The sequence below is a fragment of the Phoenix dactylifera genome, chromosome 16, assembly GCF_051530095.1.
Source record: "Phoenix dactylifera cultivar Ajwa chromosome 16, Ajwa_hap1_PhDact_Kaust_v1.1, whole genome shotgun sequence".
Taxonomy (NCBI): Eukaryota; Viridiplantae; Streptophyta; class Magnoliopsida; order Arecales; family Arecaceae; genus Phoenix; species Phoenix dactylifera.
Genome location: NC_143205.1, coordinates 13,903,314 through 13,919,878, shown reverse-complemented (window position 1 = coordinate 13,919,878; position 16,565 = coordinate 13,903,314). Strand labels below are relative to the sequence as shown.

The window sequence follows — 16,565 nt, the reverse complement described above, 5'->3', positions numbered from 1 at the left end:
TAAATCTAAATTATAGTTTATTAATAATTAAATATTTATTTATATACCAAAAAAATACTAAAATTTATTTATAATAAGAATTATACTTTTTAATATATGTATAATTGATTCTAAAATTTTTATCAACTCATGTAAATATATTTTAATATTAGAAATGGCCAATCTTGATAATATTTATGTAAGTGGGCTATAAATGGTCAACAAATGGATTTAGAAAAAAATATTACCATCTGAGTTGTTTATTTAAAGGCACCACTAGAAATTTAGCAATATTCTTATATAAAACCAATTATAATAATCTTTTTCTAATACCACTTTTTAAAATATTTTTTTTACTAACCAAATATGGTAAAATTTATTTTTCTCTGTAATTATTTTTTTAGTTACATAATTTTGAAAAATTGAGAGATTATCCTGTAATACAAGTCAACTCCGGAGGGCTAGTCTACAATAATTGATGCGTCGATAGCAAGTCTTGACGACCAGCTTCGATCTCTCGTCGCTGGTATCAGCTCTAATAAATTATTTCCCAGCAAGTCTAAAGACTTTCCAACAGCTGCTCAATGCAGCTTCTTCCTCGAAGCGATGTGGGACTAGAATATTCTGACGTGGACCCAAGTCAAGTCTGTCTAAATGGAGACGACTCCAAACCAGCCCAGAAAAACTACTATAAAGTTGCATGCTCTTGGAAAGTTTCATCCAAAGCCTCCAACCAAGCTATATTGTTCATTGTTTTCCTCTCGACTTCCCAGGAGCGCACATGGGATATCTCTCCAACTCGCAGAGGGCATCTAGGTGGTCCTCTCTCATGCGCGCAACTCTTCTGCTCTTCTGTCCTTTTGTGCTCTCATCTCCCCAATCTCCTGCTATCACCGCCAGCACTGCAACCTCCTTGGCCGGGAACAACAGCAAAAGCGTAAGCGACCACTCAGCTCTCATTTCATTCAGGTCCAGTATATATGATGTTCCATATGGGGCTCTGTCCTCCTGGGACAACAAGTCGCTTCATTTCTGCCAGTGGCAAGGCGTCACATGTGGTAGTCGTCACCCTGAGAGGGTCATTGCTCTGGACTTACCTTCCCTTGGCCTGGCCGGAACCATATCACCATCCGTAGCCAATCTCACCTTCCTCAGAAGACTGAGTCTCCAAGAGAACAAACTCGACGGATCCATCCCTCAAGAACTCGGCCATTTGCATCGACTGCGACTTCTGAACCTAAGCGTGAATTCTCTACACGGACAAATTCCATCCAGTCTTGGCAACTGCAGACATCTGATTTCGCTTGACCTAGGTAAGAACCTCCTCAACGGACAAGTGCCCCATGAGTTGGGATCACTACATCAGCTCATTGACTTGGTCCTCCAAACGAATAATCTTACGGGAGCCATGCCAACATCTTTGGCCAACCTCTCCTCTTTGGACAACCTCGACTTGTCGCACAACATGATTACGGGCGGCATCCCACCTTGGGTAGCGAACCTGACCTCCGTCACCAGGCTTTTTCTTGGATTGAACCCTCTGTCAGGAGGCATTCCATCTTCATTATGCCGTCTTCCCTCTCTTGCTGCCCTCGATGTACAACAAAACCAGTTATCAGGCATGATTCCTCCCTGTCTCTACAATCTCTCAAGCATCCGTGTCTTGAATGTGAGCTTCAACAGTCTCAGAGGGACCATACCATCTGACATAGGTAGCACTCTTCCCCGCCTCATAAATCTCGAGATGGCCGGCAATCACTTCACCGGACATATTCCTTCTTCATTATCCAATGCTTCTGGACTGGTTTCAATTCGGTTACTACAAAACATTCTCCAGGGAAAAATCCCTCGCAACCTTGGAACCTTACAGAACCTGTCACTTCTGGAGCTTTTCGACAACCAACTAGTAGCCAAGGAGGCCGACGATTGGAGCTTCCTCACTGCTCTAACCAACTGCAGCAAATTGACAATGCTCAATATCGGCAACAACAATCTCTCTGGTGTCTTACCCAATTCCATTTCCAACCTCTCCACAGAAATCCAGGTCCTTGTTTTTTGGAATAACCAGATATCTGGAAGCCTGCCTTCAAATATGGGGAACCTAAAAAAGCTGATAGCACTTGCCATGGGTGGAAACCTTCTCACAGGTAATATTCCTGAATCTCTTGGAAATATTAATGCACTGGGAGAGCTGCATATGGCTTACAACAATTTCTTCGGCCAAATTCCACCTTCACTCGGAAACATCAGTCAATTGTATAGGCTCCAGCTGCAAGGAAATAAATTGAGTGGAAGCATTCCAACCCACCTTGGAAACTGCAAGAACTTGCAGTTACTAGATCTCTCCTACAATCAGCTTACAGGCCCTATACCCATAGAGATTCTTAGCCTGTCTTCTCTATCCCAACTCCTAGACGTATCACACAACGCATTACAAGGGTTCTTACCTTCAGAAATTGGCAACCTGATAAATCTCAATAGCCTCGATGTTTCTAAGAACAGATTGTATGGCAAAATCCCTGATAACATTGACGAATGCGTGGTCCTCGTAAACCTTAATATGAGCGGTAATTTTTTTGAAGGGGTCATCCCGAAATCACTGGCCAATCTAAAGGGCCTTCAATTTCTGGACCTCTCAAGCAACAACCTGTCTGGGCATGTACCAGAATATCTTCAAATGTTTCACTCGCTCCAGTTTCTGAATCTCTCTTTCAACGACCTTGAAGGTGAGGTTCCGCTACGTGGGGTCTTTGCAAATATGAGCGCATTTTCACTTATTGGAAATCGAAAAATCTGTGGTGGAATCCAAGAACTGCACCTGCCACCCTGCCCCTCTACCCAACCCCATGGGAAGAAACACAAAGCTGCTATCTTGGCGGTGATCATCGCAGCTACCAGTGGAGTTCTAGGCTTGACTCTGATTCTCTTCTTCGTGTTACTTTACCAGATTCGAAAGACAAGAATGAGACGTCCATCCATGGCAGCCATCAGAACAGAACATATTAGAGTCTCTTACGCCGAATTGGTCAGAGCAACTGGTGGGTTCTCTTCAGCAAATCTGATTGGTGTTGGGAGTTTCGGTTCTGTATATAAAGGGGTCATGGATTGGGATGATATAAAGATGGTTGCTGTAAAGATACTGAACCTTCAGCAGCAGGGGGCTTCAAGGAGTTTCATAGCTGAATGTGAGGCCTTGAGAAGCATCCGACACCGGAACCTGGTCAAAATCATAACTGCATGCTCTAGTGTTGATTTTAGAGGTAATGATTTCAAAGCATTGCTTCTTGAATTTATGGATAATGGAAGCTTGGAACGATGGCTGCATCCGGAAGTGAATGAACAATGCCCGATGAGGAATTTGAATTTAGAGCAGAGAGTGAGCATAGCCATGGACGTGGCTTCTGCACTGGATTACCTTCATCATCACAGCCCGGTACCAATCGTGCATTGTGATCTCAAGCCGAGCAACATTCTTCTGGATGGTGACATGACTGCCCGTGTGAGTGATTTCGGGCTGGCGAAGTTTCTCTCTGAATCTATTAACTCATTCTCCATATCTGCTAGCTTGGCGGCGATAAAAGGATCGGTTGGATACATCGCTCCAGGTGAGACTTCCATGTACAAATTCTTTTCTTTCTCATTTTCTTCCTACGTAGGCTAATATAGACTAATAATGATCAGCTAAAGACAGATAAGCTAGTCTGGCTCATTCATTATAGTACAACATATTTCTACCTTCTGATCCACTGCTTTGTTTTGTTTGTGGATCGATTTATCGTGAATGTTTAACTATGTTTTTGCCGTTGTCTTTGTGCAAACATATATCAGAGTATGGTTTGGGAAGCCAAGTATCGACTCGAGGAGATGTGTACAGCTACGGAATACTTCTCTTGGAGATGTTTACCGGAAAGAGACCCACTGATGCGACCTTCAATGAAAGCCTAGATCTTCATCGATTTGTTGAGATGGCTTTTCCTAGTCAAATTATGAACATCGTAGATCCGCAGTTGATACGAGAGGAGTATGAAATTATCAATGGCATACAACAGAGGTGCACTAAACAACACAGGATAAAAGAGTGCTTAATTTCAGTGATTAGCATTGGTCTCCAATGTTCCAACAAATTACCCAAAGAACGAATGCATACGGGAGATATTGTAAAAAAAATGACTGCAGCGAGAGAGATTCTTGGTGGCGTCTAAATCACAGAGAATGATCCACAAATATTAGTAAGATATTATGAAGGCTTACGCAAACATACATTATATGGCTGTTGTTACTTCCCAAGGCCGCTTGCCATTGCAGTCGCTTCCTGTGCTCATCCCCTTCGACCTGTTTTCATTTTCCGGTTTGTCTTTTGTCTTTGCCTGCTATTGTTTGAGGGGACCCTCTTTGGATGCTCTACCATCACAAGGCCAAGAGATATCGGGATGAAATGTTCCATGGATTTGAAATGAGTCGTCATAGTTGAACAAGTTTTGTGTTTTCCTTGACATATCGGAGAGGTCACTTTCTACCTTCATCTTCCTTGTGATTTGTATATTTCTACCTCTTATTATGATGCTTTTTATCTTTCAATCCTTCGACTAGGTAGATAAAAAGAAACATGTGGGCATAAAATGTGCTGTGATTGATGAAAGTGATTAGAGTTAATCAAAGTGATTAGTTTTGTCTAATCTTTCTCAATAATATAAAGTGTGCTAATTGTGTACAAAATCAATATAAGTATGTATAAAATAAGGCATTCGTACAATGAAATATGAGAGACTGAAAGATGAGATTAAGTATGACTACATATTATTAAGTTATGCCAACTCATAATCAAAAATAAAAGAAAGAAAGAAAGAAAGAAAAGAAAAGAGAGTTGGAGTTACCCTCATATATATGAGTTGTTCTAAATGCCCGGTGGTATTGGCATGCTGCATCCCCGCTGAAGTGTGACGCAATTATTTTTGTCATGGTTGTAAAACTGCATGATCCTATGTAGGACGACTTTCCAATTTCCAAGACTTCAAGAACAAGCAGCAAGAGAGCACTTGCAGAAAAACTTATGCAGTAGAGAATAGAAAAACTTTATTAAATAATAAAAGCACCGCAACTTACTTTTAAAGCATACTTCTCTCTTTGGAGACAATTAACCCTTCTCTTCAAAAATCCTTAAAAAATTGGCATTCTGTAACCAGCTTAGGAATAATCCAAGTGAAGCCAAAGTGGCCAAACTTTAGCTACTACTCTGACCCTAAGGATGCCCAACACTAGGATTCCAAGAGGCAGTAATCGATGGCAACGATGGTGCAAACGGTGGGCCGAGATTCATGATTTGGATGCCATATGATATTATATATGGTTCCTGTTGCTGGAAATTGGATCCGGGGGCGATCGTCCGTCGAGGAGGGGGAGCTGTCGGCGGACGCGAGGGAGTGGTGATGCGTCGGCGGGCGGCGTCCTCTGTCGGGGTGCCTGCAGAAAAGCCGGTGGCCGGGTCTTCTGGCGCCGGCCCTCCGATGCTTAAGTCAGAGGGGGCAAAATAGTGTTCAAAGAAAATGAGAGCAGTAGTGTTTTTTCTCTCTCTCTCTCTGTTCCCCCCCCTCTGCCCTTGAGAAGCACGGTTCCCTTTTATAGGGGGGGTTTACCTGCGATGTGACCGGACAAGGCCGTCGTACAGCTCGGCACATTGCTTGATCTGGTGCACGGACAAGTAAATAATTACACTGATGTCGGAGGTAAGGCCGTCGTACGACCTGAGCCGTCACGCGATCGGGTGAATCATTGCATTGATGTCGGCGGTGAGGCTGGGGTCAGACTTATCATGGCGGACAGGACTCTGCCGAGCTGATTTGCCGTGGAGAACTGAGGATCCGTAGATGAAAGGAGCCACGCGCATTAATTGTTGCGTAGGCCGGAGATTCACATTAATTGTTGCGTAGGCCGGAGATTCACATTAATTGTTGCGTGAACTGGGGATTCGCCGGGATCATGTGTAATAAATGCTGGGGCAGTGGCAGGATATGGCCCTTGGCCGGACCTCGGAGAGGTACGGCCGCGGCAGGTGGTCGACAAAGACAAGCCTTTGAGGTCGGAAGTCCTCTAGGTCGGATGATCCGGGATCGGACGTTCTAGGGTCGGGCGCCGACCTCAGTCGTCCGGGGTCGTCGACTGCGTAGTCTTCCGGTGGCAGGGTTATTGTATTACTGGGGGAAAACCGTATTCCCCCAACACTACCCCCCGACTTCCGAGTTCGAGCTGCAGGCTCGGACGTGGGAAGTAGAAGTTGTTATCGTGGTTATCGAGGTCGAAGGGGATCACGCCCGCACCCCTAAAGCTTCTGTAACGAAGTCCGCGCCTTTTGAACCTTCGAGGTCGCTTCATGTGGTGGATTTATGATGAGGTCCGCGCCCTTAGGCATTTCGAGGTAGTTATGGCGTGGGCTGCGCCCTTTGGCCCGTCGAGATCGCTTTATATAGCGGACTTATGACGAGGTCTGCACCCTTACGTATCTCGAAGCAGCCATGATGATGATTACGCCCTTTAGGTCTCCGAGATCGCTTTGTACGGCGAGCTCATAACGAGGCTCCCTGGGCCCGATGAGGTGGCGCCTCGACCTTATAATCGAAACCGCCTCCTTAAATAGGCACGCCGTTTCGCGCTTCGAAATGAGCACGTGGCATGATCTGAGGTCGGACGTTTCTGATTTCGTATTGGCGGAATAACAATCTGGGAGGCTGGGGTTATCTCGGCGCTCCACGTGTCCCTGAGGCTTATTAAATGAAGGGAGCGGAGGTGATGTCCGCTCGTCTTTTAAGGTGATCCGGTTTAGTGGGCCTATGATGAGGCCGTGAGATCCGATGGGACGGCGCCTCGGTTGCGTACCCGGGATATTGATCCGGAGTGAATGCGGTGCTTCGGGTTCCGAGGTTGACACCTGGCGCAATCTGGACGGGGGATGAAAACTAAGCCCGCCAATTCGGGCCGTCAGGGGGGTCTATATAAGCCCCTCGAGTCTGCCCTAATAGTCCTATTTGGTCGCGCTTTGCTTTTGTCGTCCCTACCTCCATTCTCTCTCCCAACGATACTTTGCCGACGGTCCCCGGAGCGGTTTCCGGCGACTCTTTCCGTAGGTTCTTGCCCCGTGTTATTTAGGGTTTCCCTTCTTCTCCTACCTACTCCTCTCATCTTTTAGTTTACTTCAATTTTCTGAAAAAATGGGTCTTGGTCCGGAGGAGGTAGGGTCAAGCTTATCGAGGGAGGAGCTGGAGTTAATCCGCTCCCGGTTCTTCTTCTAGCCCGGGTTTCGTCTCGAAACTGCAGGGCCGGAAGACAGGGTGACGCGGCCGCCCCCAGGTCGGATCGCGATTTACCGCGAGACGCTCTGGGCCGGCCTGCGGTTCCCTGTTCACGAGTTCGTGAACAACTTGCTGGTGGAGTATCAACTCGTCCCAGCACAGCTTGCTCCGAACTCGTGGAGAACTATCATCGGGTTCTTGTCCTTGTGCCTCGCGCACGGGATTCCGATCTCGGTGAGCATTTTCCACCGGTGTTTTTTATTAAAGAAAAATCCGGCGGATGCAGAGTGGCTATACTTCGCCTTTCGGGGCGGTATGTCGCTCTTCCAGGGTGCCCCTTCCTCTATTCATGAGTGGAAGGGGAAATTTTTCTTTCTTGCATCCGAGGTGCCGTGGGGGTTCAACCCGAGGTGGGGGCATCCTCGGTTGAAGACTCTCAACAGGCTCTCCGATCCCTCGGGGAGGGAGCTGAGGGTCTTGGACTCCCTACGGGCCCTCGGGAAAGGATTCAACCTAACCGAGCTCCTACGGGAGGGCGCCTTGGCGAGCGTGGGCTTGAGCTCGGCGCGCCCCGAGGGTAAGAATAGTTGTCTCGTCCTATTTTTATCTATTTCTTCTTTTCGCTAACACTGGTCTGACACTCGAAAAAAAATTTTAGTTTCAGACATCCCCCACATGCCGACTAGCAGCACATCCCTCTTTTCTCGGCTGAAGAGGCGGGAGGCCGAGGCCGGCAGGGCCATTCCTCAGCCCCGGAAGAAGTCGAAGTCGGCCGCTGCTTCCACCTCGGCCGGGACGGGAGGCCCGGAGGCGGGGGTCTCTGCGGGCGCCCGAAGACGGGCGCCAGATACCGGCGATGCGGGCTCGGCACCCCCACTCCGTCCTACCCCTGTCGCCCAGCGGGGAGGACCGATGGTGATCCGACTGCGGCCTTCAGAGCCCGGGCCGAGCAGGGGCCCCGAGGTCCCCAGCTCGGGCGAGCCGAGCTCCCCGAGGGATCAGGCGGGGAGGTCAGCCGAGCCGGGGTCCCCAATCCTTGAGGGGAGCTCGGCCTTCCACGATGCCGATACCGCGCGCGGTATGTCGGCACGCCATGCTTCCAGCGGACCGGGCCGAGTTCCGGAGGGCGTCGCTGGAAGAGATCGTCGACAGTACCTACTGTAATACTGTTCGGGTGAGCTATTGCCTTAACCTCTCATTGGCTACTAACTTATGCATACACTGCCTGCTTTTTACTTATAGTTGCTTTCTTCTTCTTTTTTCCTCTTTTGCAGCGTATCCATGAAGTCGACTCCCTGGTGTTTATTGCCCAAAGTTGTCAGGCGGAGACTCGACGACTCAGCCGGCAGTTGGAGCCGGCCAAGAAGAGGGTCGCTGAGCTGGAGGCCGCGCTGGCCGAAGCCGAAGCGCGAAGGGAAGCCACCGAGGCCGGGCGACTCGCCATGGTCGAGGTGCTCGAAGAGGAGAGGGCCGCCCATTCATTGACGAAATCGGCCCTGCGTGCCTCGGAGGCGCGCCTGGGGGAGGCCCAGTCCGAGGTCGCGGGTCTGAAGTACGAGGCTGGGGTCTTCCGCCTCAAGATCGAGCAGCTCGAGGCCCGGGAGAAGAGGGCGCTCGAGCGGGCCGAGAACGCCGTGGAACTCTTCAAGGAGTCAGAAGAGTTCCGCGATATGTTAGAGGAGGAGACTGTGGACGGGTTCCTCCGGGGCTTTGACAACTTCCGGAAGTAGATAGCCCGGATATGCCCCCAGTTCGACCTCTCGACGGTCCGTCCGAGGATGAGGTTCGGGTACGGCTCCGACGACGACGACGACGATATCCCCGCTGCCCTCATGTCCGAGGAGGACCTTGCTGAGGTCGAAGCCGTGGCAGCTGAACCGGCGAGGGCGGAGGCCATACCTCGTGAAACCAGCGAGGTTGTTCCCGCGGCACCAGCCGAGGCCCCCGCCACAGACCCTGAGCCCGCGCCCGCTGCAGACCCTGAGCCCGCGCCTACTGAAGACCCGCAGGTCATTCCTGTAGACGACGAGGGCAATGCTAATGAAGCCGCCGCCTCTTAGGACTTCGGTTTTTTCTATGTTCAATGTAAACTAGGTCGGCCTACAACTTTGTAAAAGGCCGGCCTCTAGTTTTGTACTTAGCTTTTTGGCGTTTCATCAATGAAAGCTTTTTCTTTCACTTCTACATTTATTCTTCTTCTCTGTCTTTTTCACTCGCAAACGAGGTCGGTACTTCTGCCGACTCTCGACTTCGTATCCGAGCCTTCGGATAATATTAATAAAGACATGTTCTTTGGCCATGTCTTACCTTTCTTCTGGTGTGTATAAGTGTCCGAACTCTGATTACGCTAGCTAGGGGGGGCTCCGAGCTTAGACTTTAGAAAATTTCACCAAGTCTTGTAGCTCGGATTCGTAGGTCGCAGAGGTTGCCAAGTTTGGCTTTTAGGTTCTCATGGCACCGGGTTCGGGCTTCGGGCCCCCAAGTGGGGCCGCGCTAGACCTACATAGGTCGCTACCGAGGTGCTCGGCCAAGCTTTTGAGCCTGGCTCTTGGGGCGCAGGCCCGTAAGAAAGTTGTCCCCCAAAGGGGAGCTTAGGCCAATAGTCACATCGTCGCCAGGTTTTTCATAGTCATTGCCCTCGGACTCTGCCGAGATTCAGGCGAGCGGGGTTGGGGCCTGTAAGGAACACCTCGGCCTTTGAGGTTATCTTCACAAGTTGACATCGGAGTCTGGGCATGGGGGCTGAATTTGGCCCTTGCCCATAAGGGTTTATATGAGTTGTGGTGGAGATCGTCGGTAGACGAAGCATGCACAAGGTCAACGGGAGATTAATCTTACACCGACTTGTAGAAGTAATCCGACCTTGGCCAGATTAAGGTCCCGATTTCAATCGGGGTTTCACTGTCAATACGTAGATAAATATAACAAGGCGAGCATCAAATAGGACGTACCTTTTGTGTCTCCAAAATTGCGCCCCTCGTATCAGAGTAGGTGGCCTTATTTCCTCGCCAACTTCCGGAGTCATTCTTTGACTTTTGAGGAGCTCGGGCTTCTCATGAGCCCTATGGCGCCCGCCGAGGTTGAGGGGGTTTGGAGATGCTCCATCAATCTGCGACTCTTCCCGAGGTCGAGGGAGCTTGGGACCCTACGGTCGAACCTCGGGGCATCCGATCTTAGTCAGGAGGTCGTGCACCAGGTCGATGGGTCCGGGAACGTGCTATCGACCTGCGACGCTTCCCGAGGTCGGGGGAGTTTGGGACTCTACGGTCGACCCTCGGGGCATCTCGACCTTAGTCGAAGGATCGTGCGCCAGGTCGGTGGGTCTGGGAACGCGCTACCGACCTGCGACGCTTTCCGAGGTCGAGGGAGTTTGGGACTTTACGGTCGACCCTCGGGGCATCTCGACCTTAGTCGAGGGATCGTGCGCCAGGTCGGTGGGTCTGGGAACGCGCTACCGACCTGCGACGCTTCCCGAGGTCGAGGGAGTTTGGGACTCTACGGTTGACCCTCGGGGCATCCCGACCTTAGTCGAGGGATCGTGCGCCAGGTCGGTGGGTCTGGGAACGCGCTACCGACCTGCGACGCTTCCCGAGGTCGAGGGAGTTTGGGACTCTACGGTCGACCCTCGGGGCATCCCGACCTTAGCCGAGGGATCGTGCACCAGGTCGGTGGGTCTGGGAACGCGCTACCGACCTGCGACGCTTCCCGAGGTCGAGGGAGTTTGGGACTCTACGGTCGACCCTCGGGGCATCCCGACCTTAGTCGAGGGATCGTGCGCCAGGTCGGTGGGTCTGTCTCTTCCTTTTCCGAATGAAACCAGAAGAATGTCTCATTCTAATTTGGATTAAATCCTCTCCGCGTTCAGGTTGATGCTGCACCTTGCGCGTGTGAATGGGTGTTAAATGAACGCGCTACCGACCTGCGACGCTTCCCGAGGTCGAGGGAGTTTGGAACTCTACGGTCGACCCTCGGGGCATCCCGACCTTAGTCGAGGGATCGTGCGCCAGGTCGGTGGGTCTGGGAACGCGCTACCGACCTGCGACGCTTCCCGAGGTCGAGGGAGTTTGGGACTCTACGGTCAACCCTCGGGGCATCCCGACCTTAGTCGAGGGATCGTGCGCCAGGTCGATGCTTCACTGTCCTGCTACACTTCCCGAGGCCGAGGGAGTTTTGAACTCTACGGTCGAGCCTCGAGGCCTCCCGACCTTGGCCGAGGAATCTGAGGATCACAAACGACCCGACGTTAGAAGAAATAATCATAATTATTGGAATGGTCGGATCATATGTAAAAAGGAGACCGAGTCCGCGTTTTGGATTGTCTTGAACCCCTAGGGGTTTCATTGGTAGTACATTCGTAGATTCTCGGAATTCCAGCTTCGCGGAATGGGAGTCCCTTCGAGGAATTTCAACTTGTATGCCCCGGGTCGTTGTACTCGGGCGATTTGATACGGCCCTTCCCAATTTGGGGCGAGCTTTCCCTGCTCAGTTGGCTGAGAAGCCTCGGCCCTCCTGAGGACGAGGTCCCCTACTTTGAAGAGCTTGGGCTTGACCCTAGAGTTGTAGTATTGGGCCGTTTTCTGTTGGTATCTTGCCATACGGACCCGAGCGACCTCTCGTGTCTCTTCGACGAGGTCCAGGTTGTTTCTGAGCCGAGAAAAGTTGGAGCCAGGGTCATAATGCTCCACTCTTGGAGAGGGGAGGCCGATTTCCAGTGGGATGACAGCCTCCGTGCCGTACGCCAGGTTAAAGGGGGTCTCGCCGGTGGGCAATCGGAACGTAGTCCGGTAAGCCCAGAGGACGTTGTACAGGTCCTCGACCCACTGTCCTTTGGACCGATCAAGCCTGGCCTTGAGTCCCTGCAAAATTGTACGATTTGTTACCTCAGTTTCCCCGTTTATCTGGGGATGGGCGACCGAGGTGAAGCGGTGGTCGATGCCGAGCTCAGAGCAAAATTCTCTGAAGTGGACGTTGTCGAACTGCCGGCCATTGTCGGATATAAGGATATGGGGGAGTCCAAATCTACAGATAATGGACTTCCACACGAAGTCCCGCATCTTATGCTCGGTGATCCGGGCCACAGGTTCAGCTTCGACCCATTTGGTGAAGTAGTCGATGGAGACGACCAGAAATTTCCTTTGTCCGGTGGCCAGAGGGAAGGGTCCCAGGATGTCGATTCCCCACTGGGCAAACGGCCAGGGGGCGGTGATTGAGGTTAGCAGGGCCGAAGGTCGGCGTTGGATGTTGGCGTTCCGTTGGCACCGATCGCACCTCCGAACGAAGTCCGTCGCATCCTTCTGGAGCGTGGGCCAGTAATATCCTTGTCGTAGGATCATATGGGCTAACGCCCGACCTCCCAGGTGATTTCCGCAAATTCCTTCGTAGACTTCTCGGAGGGCATAGTCCGCCTCAGAGGGACGGAGACATCTGAGGAGGGGAGAAGTGAATGATCGACGATAAAGCCTATTTTCGTATAGGACATACCGTGGAGCTTGACGCCTGATCTGGCGAGCCTCAATCTCATCTTGAGGGAGGGTTCCATCCCGGAGATAACGGACGAGCCCGTCGATCCAGCTCGGCTCGAAGTCGATGCACATGGTGGGTTCGGGTTCCTCCGTGCTGGGTGTCCGAAGATATTCGAGCGTCGTCTCCTTAGAAAGCTCGCTCATGCGGGAAGTCGCTAGCTTGGATAACAGGTCCGCCCTGAGATTCTCCGCTCTGAGAATGTGCTGGATGTTGAAAGAGCCTAGGGCGGACGTAAGTTCCCGCACTTTTTGAAGATACTTTTGCATTGATGGCTCTTTCGCTTCAAAGTCCCCCTGGACTTGGCTCACTATCAGCTGGGAATCGCTGAAGGCCTTCAAATCTTCCACTTTCAGTTCTTTTGCCAATTTAAGCCCAGCAATAAGCGCCTCGTACTCCGCCTCGTTGTTTGAGGCCGGAAACTCGAGGCGGAAGGCTTGCTCGGCCACCACTCCGTCTGGGCTGGTGAGGATTAATCCAGCCCCGCTACCCCCCGAAGCTGAAGACCCGTCCGAATATAGAACCCACGGTTGCTTCGGGGTTCCGTCCATAGGCGCAGATGGTGGCTCAGGGTCGTCCGGCAAGGTACATTCCACAAGGAAGTCGGCGAGAACTTGAGCTTTGATGGCCGGCCTGGGCCGATATTCGAGGTCGAATTCTCCGAGCTCTACCGCCCACTTGGCGATCCTCCCTGCATGATCCGACCTCTGCAATATTTGCTTCATAGGCTGGTCGGTCAGTATGACTATTGTATGTGCTTGAAAATAAGGGCGAAGTCTCCGAGCCGAGATGATAAGGGCAAAAATTGTCTTCTCAAGTTTAGAATATCGGGTCTCAGGATCCCTGAGGACCCGGCTGATGTAGTAGACTGGCTTTTGGAGCTTGTCCTCTTCCCGGACCAGGACTGAGCTTACTGCGGTCGGGGAAACGGCCAAGTATAAGTAGACCTCGCCCCGCTGAGGCTTGGTGAGCAGCGGGAGAGAGGCCAGAAGGCGTCTGAGCTCTTCAAAGGCCCGCTGGCATTCTTCTGACCACAGAAAGTCCTTTGGCCGCTTAAGGATCTTGAAGAAGGGGAGACAGCGCTCGGCCGATCGGGAGATGAACCTCCCCAAGGCGGCGACCCGTCCAGTGAGTCGCTGCACTTCTTTGACTGTCTTTGGGGGCGTCATCTCCTGCAGCGCCCGAATTTTCTCGGGGTTGGCTTCAACTCCACGCTGGGTCACTATGAAGCCCAGGAATTTGCCAGAGGTGACTCCGAAGGCGCATTTTGCTGGGTTGAGTTTCATTCGGTACCTCCTGAGCTTGGAGAATGTTTCGTTGAGATCGGCCACATCGTGCTCCGCCACTTGGCTTTTCACCAGCATGTCGTCCACGTAGACCTCCATATTTCGGCCGATCTGGTCCTCAAATATTTGGCTGACCAGCCTCTGATACGTGGCTCCAGCATTCTTCAAACCGAAAGGCATCACCTTGTAGCAATAGGTGCCCTTGTCGATGATGAAGGTCGTCTTCTCCTCATCTTCTGGCGCCATCCGGATCTGATTGTATCCGGAGAAGGCGTCCATGAATGTCAGCAGTTGATGTCCTGAGGTAGAGTCCACGAGCTGGTCTATGCTTGGAAGGGGAAAACTATCCTTCGGACAGGCCTTGTTCAGGTCAGTGTAATCCACGCACATGCGCCATTTTCCATTGGCCTTCTTTACAAGGACTATGTTGGCGAGCCAATCAGGGTAGGAGACCTCCCGGATGAAGCCGGCTTCGAGGAGTTTGTCTACTTCCTCGGCTGCAGCTCGTTGTCGTTCCGGGGCGGAGCCCCTCTTTTTCTGCTTCACAGGTCTGCTGGTCGGCTTCACCTGGAGTCGATGGACTGTCAGGATCAAGCGCTACCATTACACCAAAACCGACCGGTGTTAGTAAAGGCGCAACTCTATTTCCTTAAACCCCACCAAAGGCAGCGCCACGAGTCGACTCCGACCAAGGCCTCGCCCAACCCCGGACTCCGACCTGGCCTCGCCATGGGTTCAGGGACCCCTCAAGTATAACCCACCTACTAACCAGGCCATCGCCGTTGGCAGGCGGCAGGACATGCTGACAGTGACCCTCCCTGTGCTGCTCAGGGACCCCGCGGGTATGGCCCGCACAGCGGCCGAGTATGTCCAACATTCCCCCCCCCAACGCGATGCCTGGGTTTCGAACTCGAGACCTCTGGCTCTGATACCAGTTGTCAGGATCAAGCGCTACCATTACACCAAAACCGACCGGTGTTAGTGAAGGCGCAACTCTATTTCCTTAAACCCCACCAAAGGCAGCGCCACGAGTCGACTCCGACCAAGGCCTCGCCCAACCCCGGACTCCGACCTGGCCTCGCCATGGGTTCAGGGACCCCTCAGGTATAACCCACCTACTAACCAAGCCATCGCCGTTGGCAGGCGGCAGGACATGCTGACAGTGACCCTCCCTGTGCTGCTCAGGGACCCCGCGGGTATGGCCCGCACAGCGGCCGAGTATGTCCAACATGGACCATGACCTCAGGGTCAATTTCTGGTACGTCAGCGGGCGACCAGGCGAAGACATCAGCATTGTCCCGCAGGAAGCTGATGAGGTGATCCCTCTCGTGGACGCCAAGGCCGGAGCCGACCTGCACAGTTAGCCCGGGAAAATTTTTTCGTAGGGGAACTTGAACAAGAAGCTCACCAGGCTCTACTTGCTTCTTCCAGGGATTATCCCTTGCATCCAGGGTTTCTATGGGTAACGAGGGACCCGTTGCCTGAGCCGGCGCCTCGGTCGGCTGCTTCACTCTATGAGCCGCCATGTAGCACTGCTTGGCAACCAGCTGATCCCCGCGGGCTTCGCCTACCCCTTGGTTGGTGGGGAATCGCATTAGCAGATGTCGGGTCGAGACCACAGCTCGGAGGGCATTTAGCCCCGGTCGCCCCAGGATGGCATTGTAGACTGAGGATAGACGGACCACAAGAAAGTCCGTCCTCACAGTGCTTTCTCGAGGAGCGAGGCCGACCGTAACAAGAAAGCCGACCTCGCCCTCGACCGGGACTGAGTCTCCGGTAAACCCGACTAGTGGGGCATTAATTTTTCGAAGTTGTCCTTCTGGTAACCTCATTTTTTGGTAGGCATGATAGTACAAAACGTTGGCTGAATTTCCATTGTCAACTAGGACACGTTTTACATCGAATTTATTGACAATCATGGAGATGACCACAGCGTCATTGTGAGGGGTCTCAACCCCTTCCAAATCCTCGTCCGAGAACGAGATGACTTCAGCAATACGCGGGCGCTTCGGGGAAATTTCTTTGGCTGATCCTCCTGCCGAGGCTTCTCCGATTACATTGATGGTGCCGGCGATAGGCCTGTTGTCACCCGAATTTTCTGATGGTGCTGCGTTTTTCGCTGGCCTCCTTTCTTCGCGTCGGTTCCGGACGAACCGATTGAGCACCCCGCGGCGAATAAGCGCCTCAATCTTGTCTCGGAGCTGAATACATTCCTCCGTGTCATGTCCATTGTCTCGGTGGAAGCGGCAGTACTTCCTGGGGTTGCGCGGGAATCCCGTATCCCGCATGGGAGGCGGAGGTCGGAAGAAATCCCGGCCTTCGATCTCCATCAAAATTTCTGCCCGGGGGGCGTTGACAGGGGTGTAATTTTCGTACCTCCCCGGGTATGTCCGAGGCCGTGGTGGGGACCTTGGTCGTGGTGAGGTCCTCCGCTGAGGTTGCCCCCGCTGTCGAGGCGGGCTTCTCAGTCGCGGGAGGTTCTTCTCTCGGTGAGGGG

General features: G+C 52.0%; 1 protein-coding gene across 1 annotated transcript; it reads left to right on the top strand.

Annotated features, from left to right (window-relative positions):
- The first annotated feature begins 698 nt into the window (after nucleotides 1-698).
- On the top strand, nucleotides 699-4,655 carry LOC103700035 (uncharacterized). The gene is made up of 2 exons (XM_039114812.3): nucleotides 699-3,584; nucleotides 3,808-4,655. The coding sequence occupies exons 1-2, from the start codon at nucleotides 761-763 to the stop codon at nucleotides 4,179-4,181; spliced, it is 3,198 nt and encodes a 1,065-aa protein (XP_038970740.3). The 5' UTR covers nucleotides 699-760; the 3' UTR covers nucleotides 4,182-4,655.
- Nucleotides 4,656-16,565: the final 11,910 nt, after the last annotated feature.

Bases quoted from the DNA above. Each gene is read 5' to 3' on its own strand.
- LOC103700035 (XM_039114812.3), top strand. From the start codon at position 761: ATGGGATATCTCTCCAACTCGCAGAGGGCATCTAGGTGGTCCTCTCTC. The intron at 3,585-3,807 runs GTGAGACTTCCA...AACATATATCAG, and splicing joins GGTTGGATACATCGCTCCAG to AGTATGGTTTGGGAAGCCAA.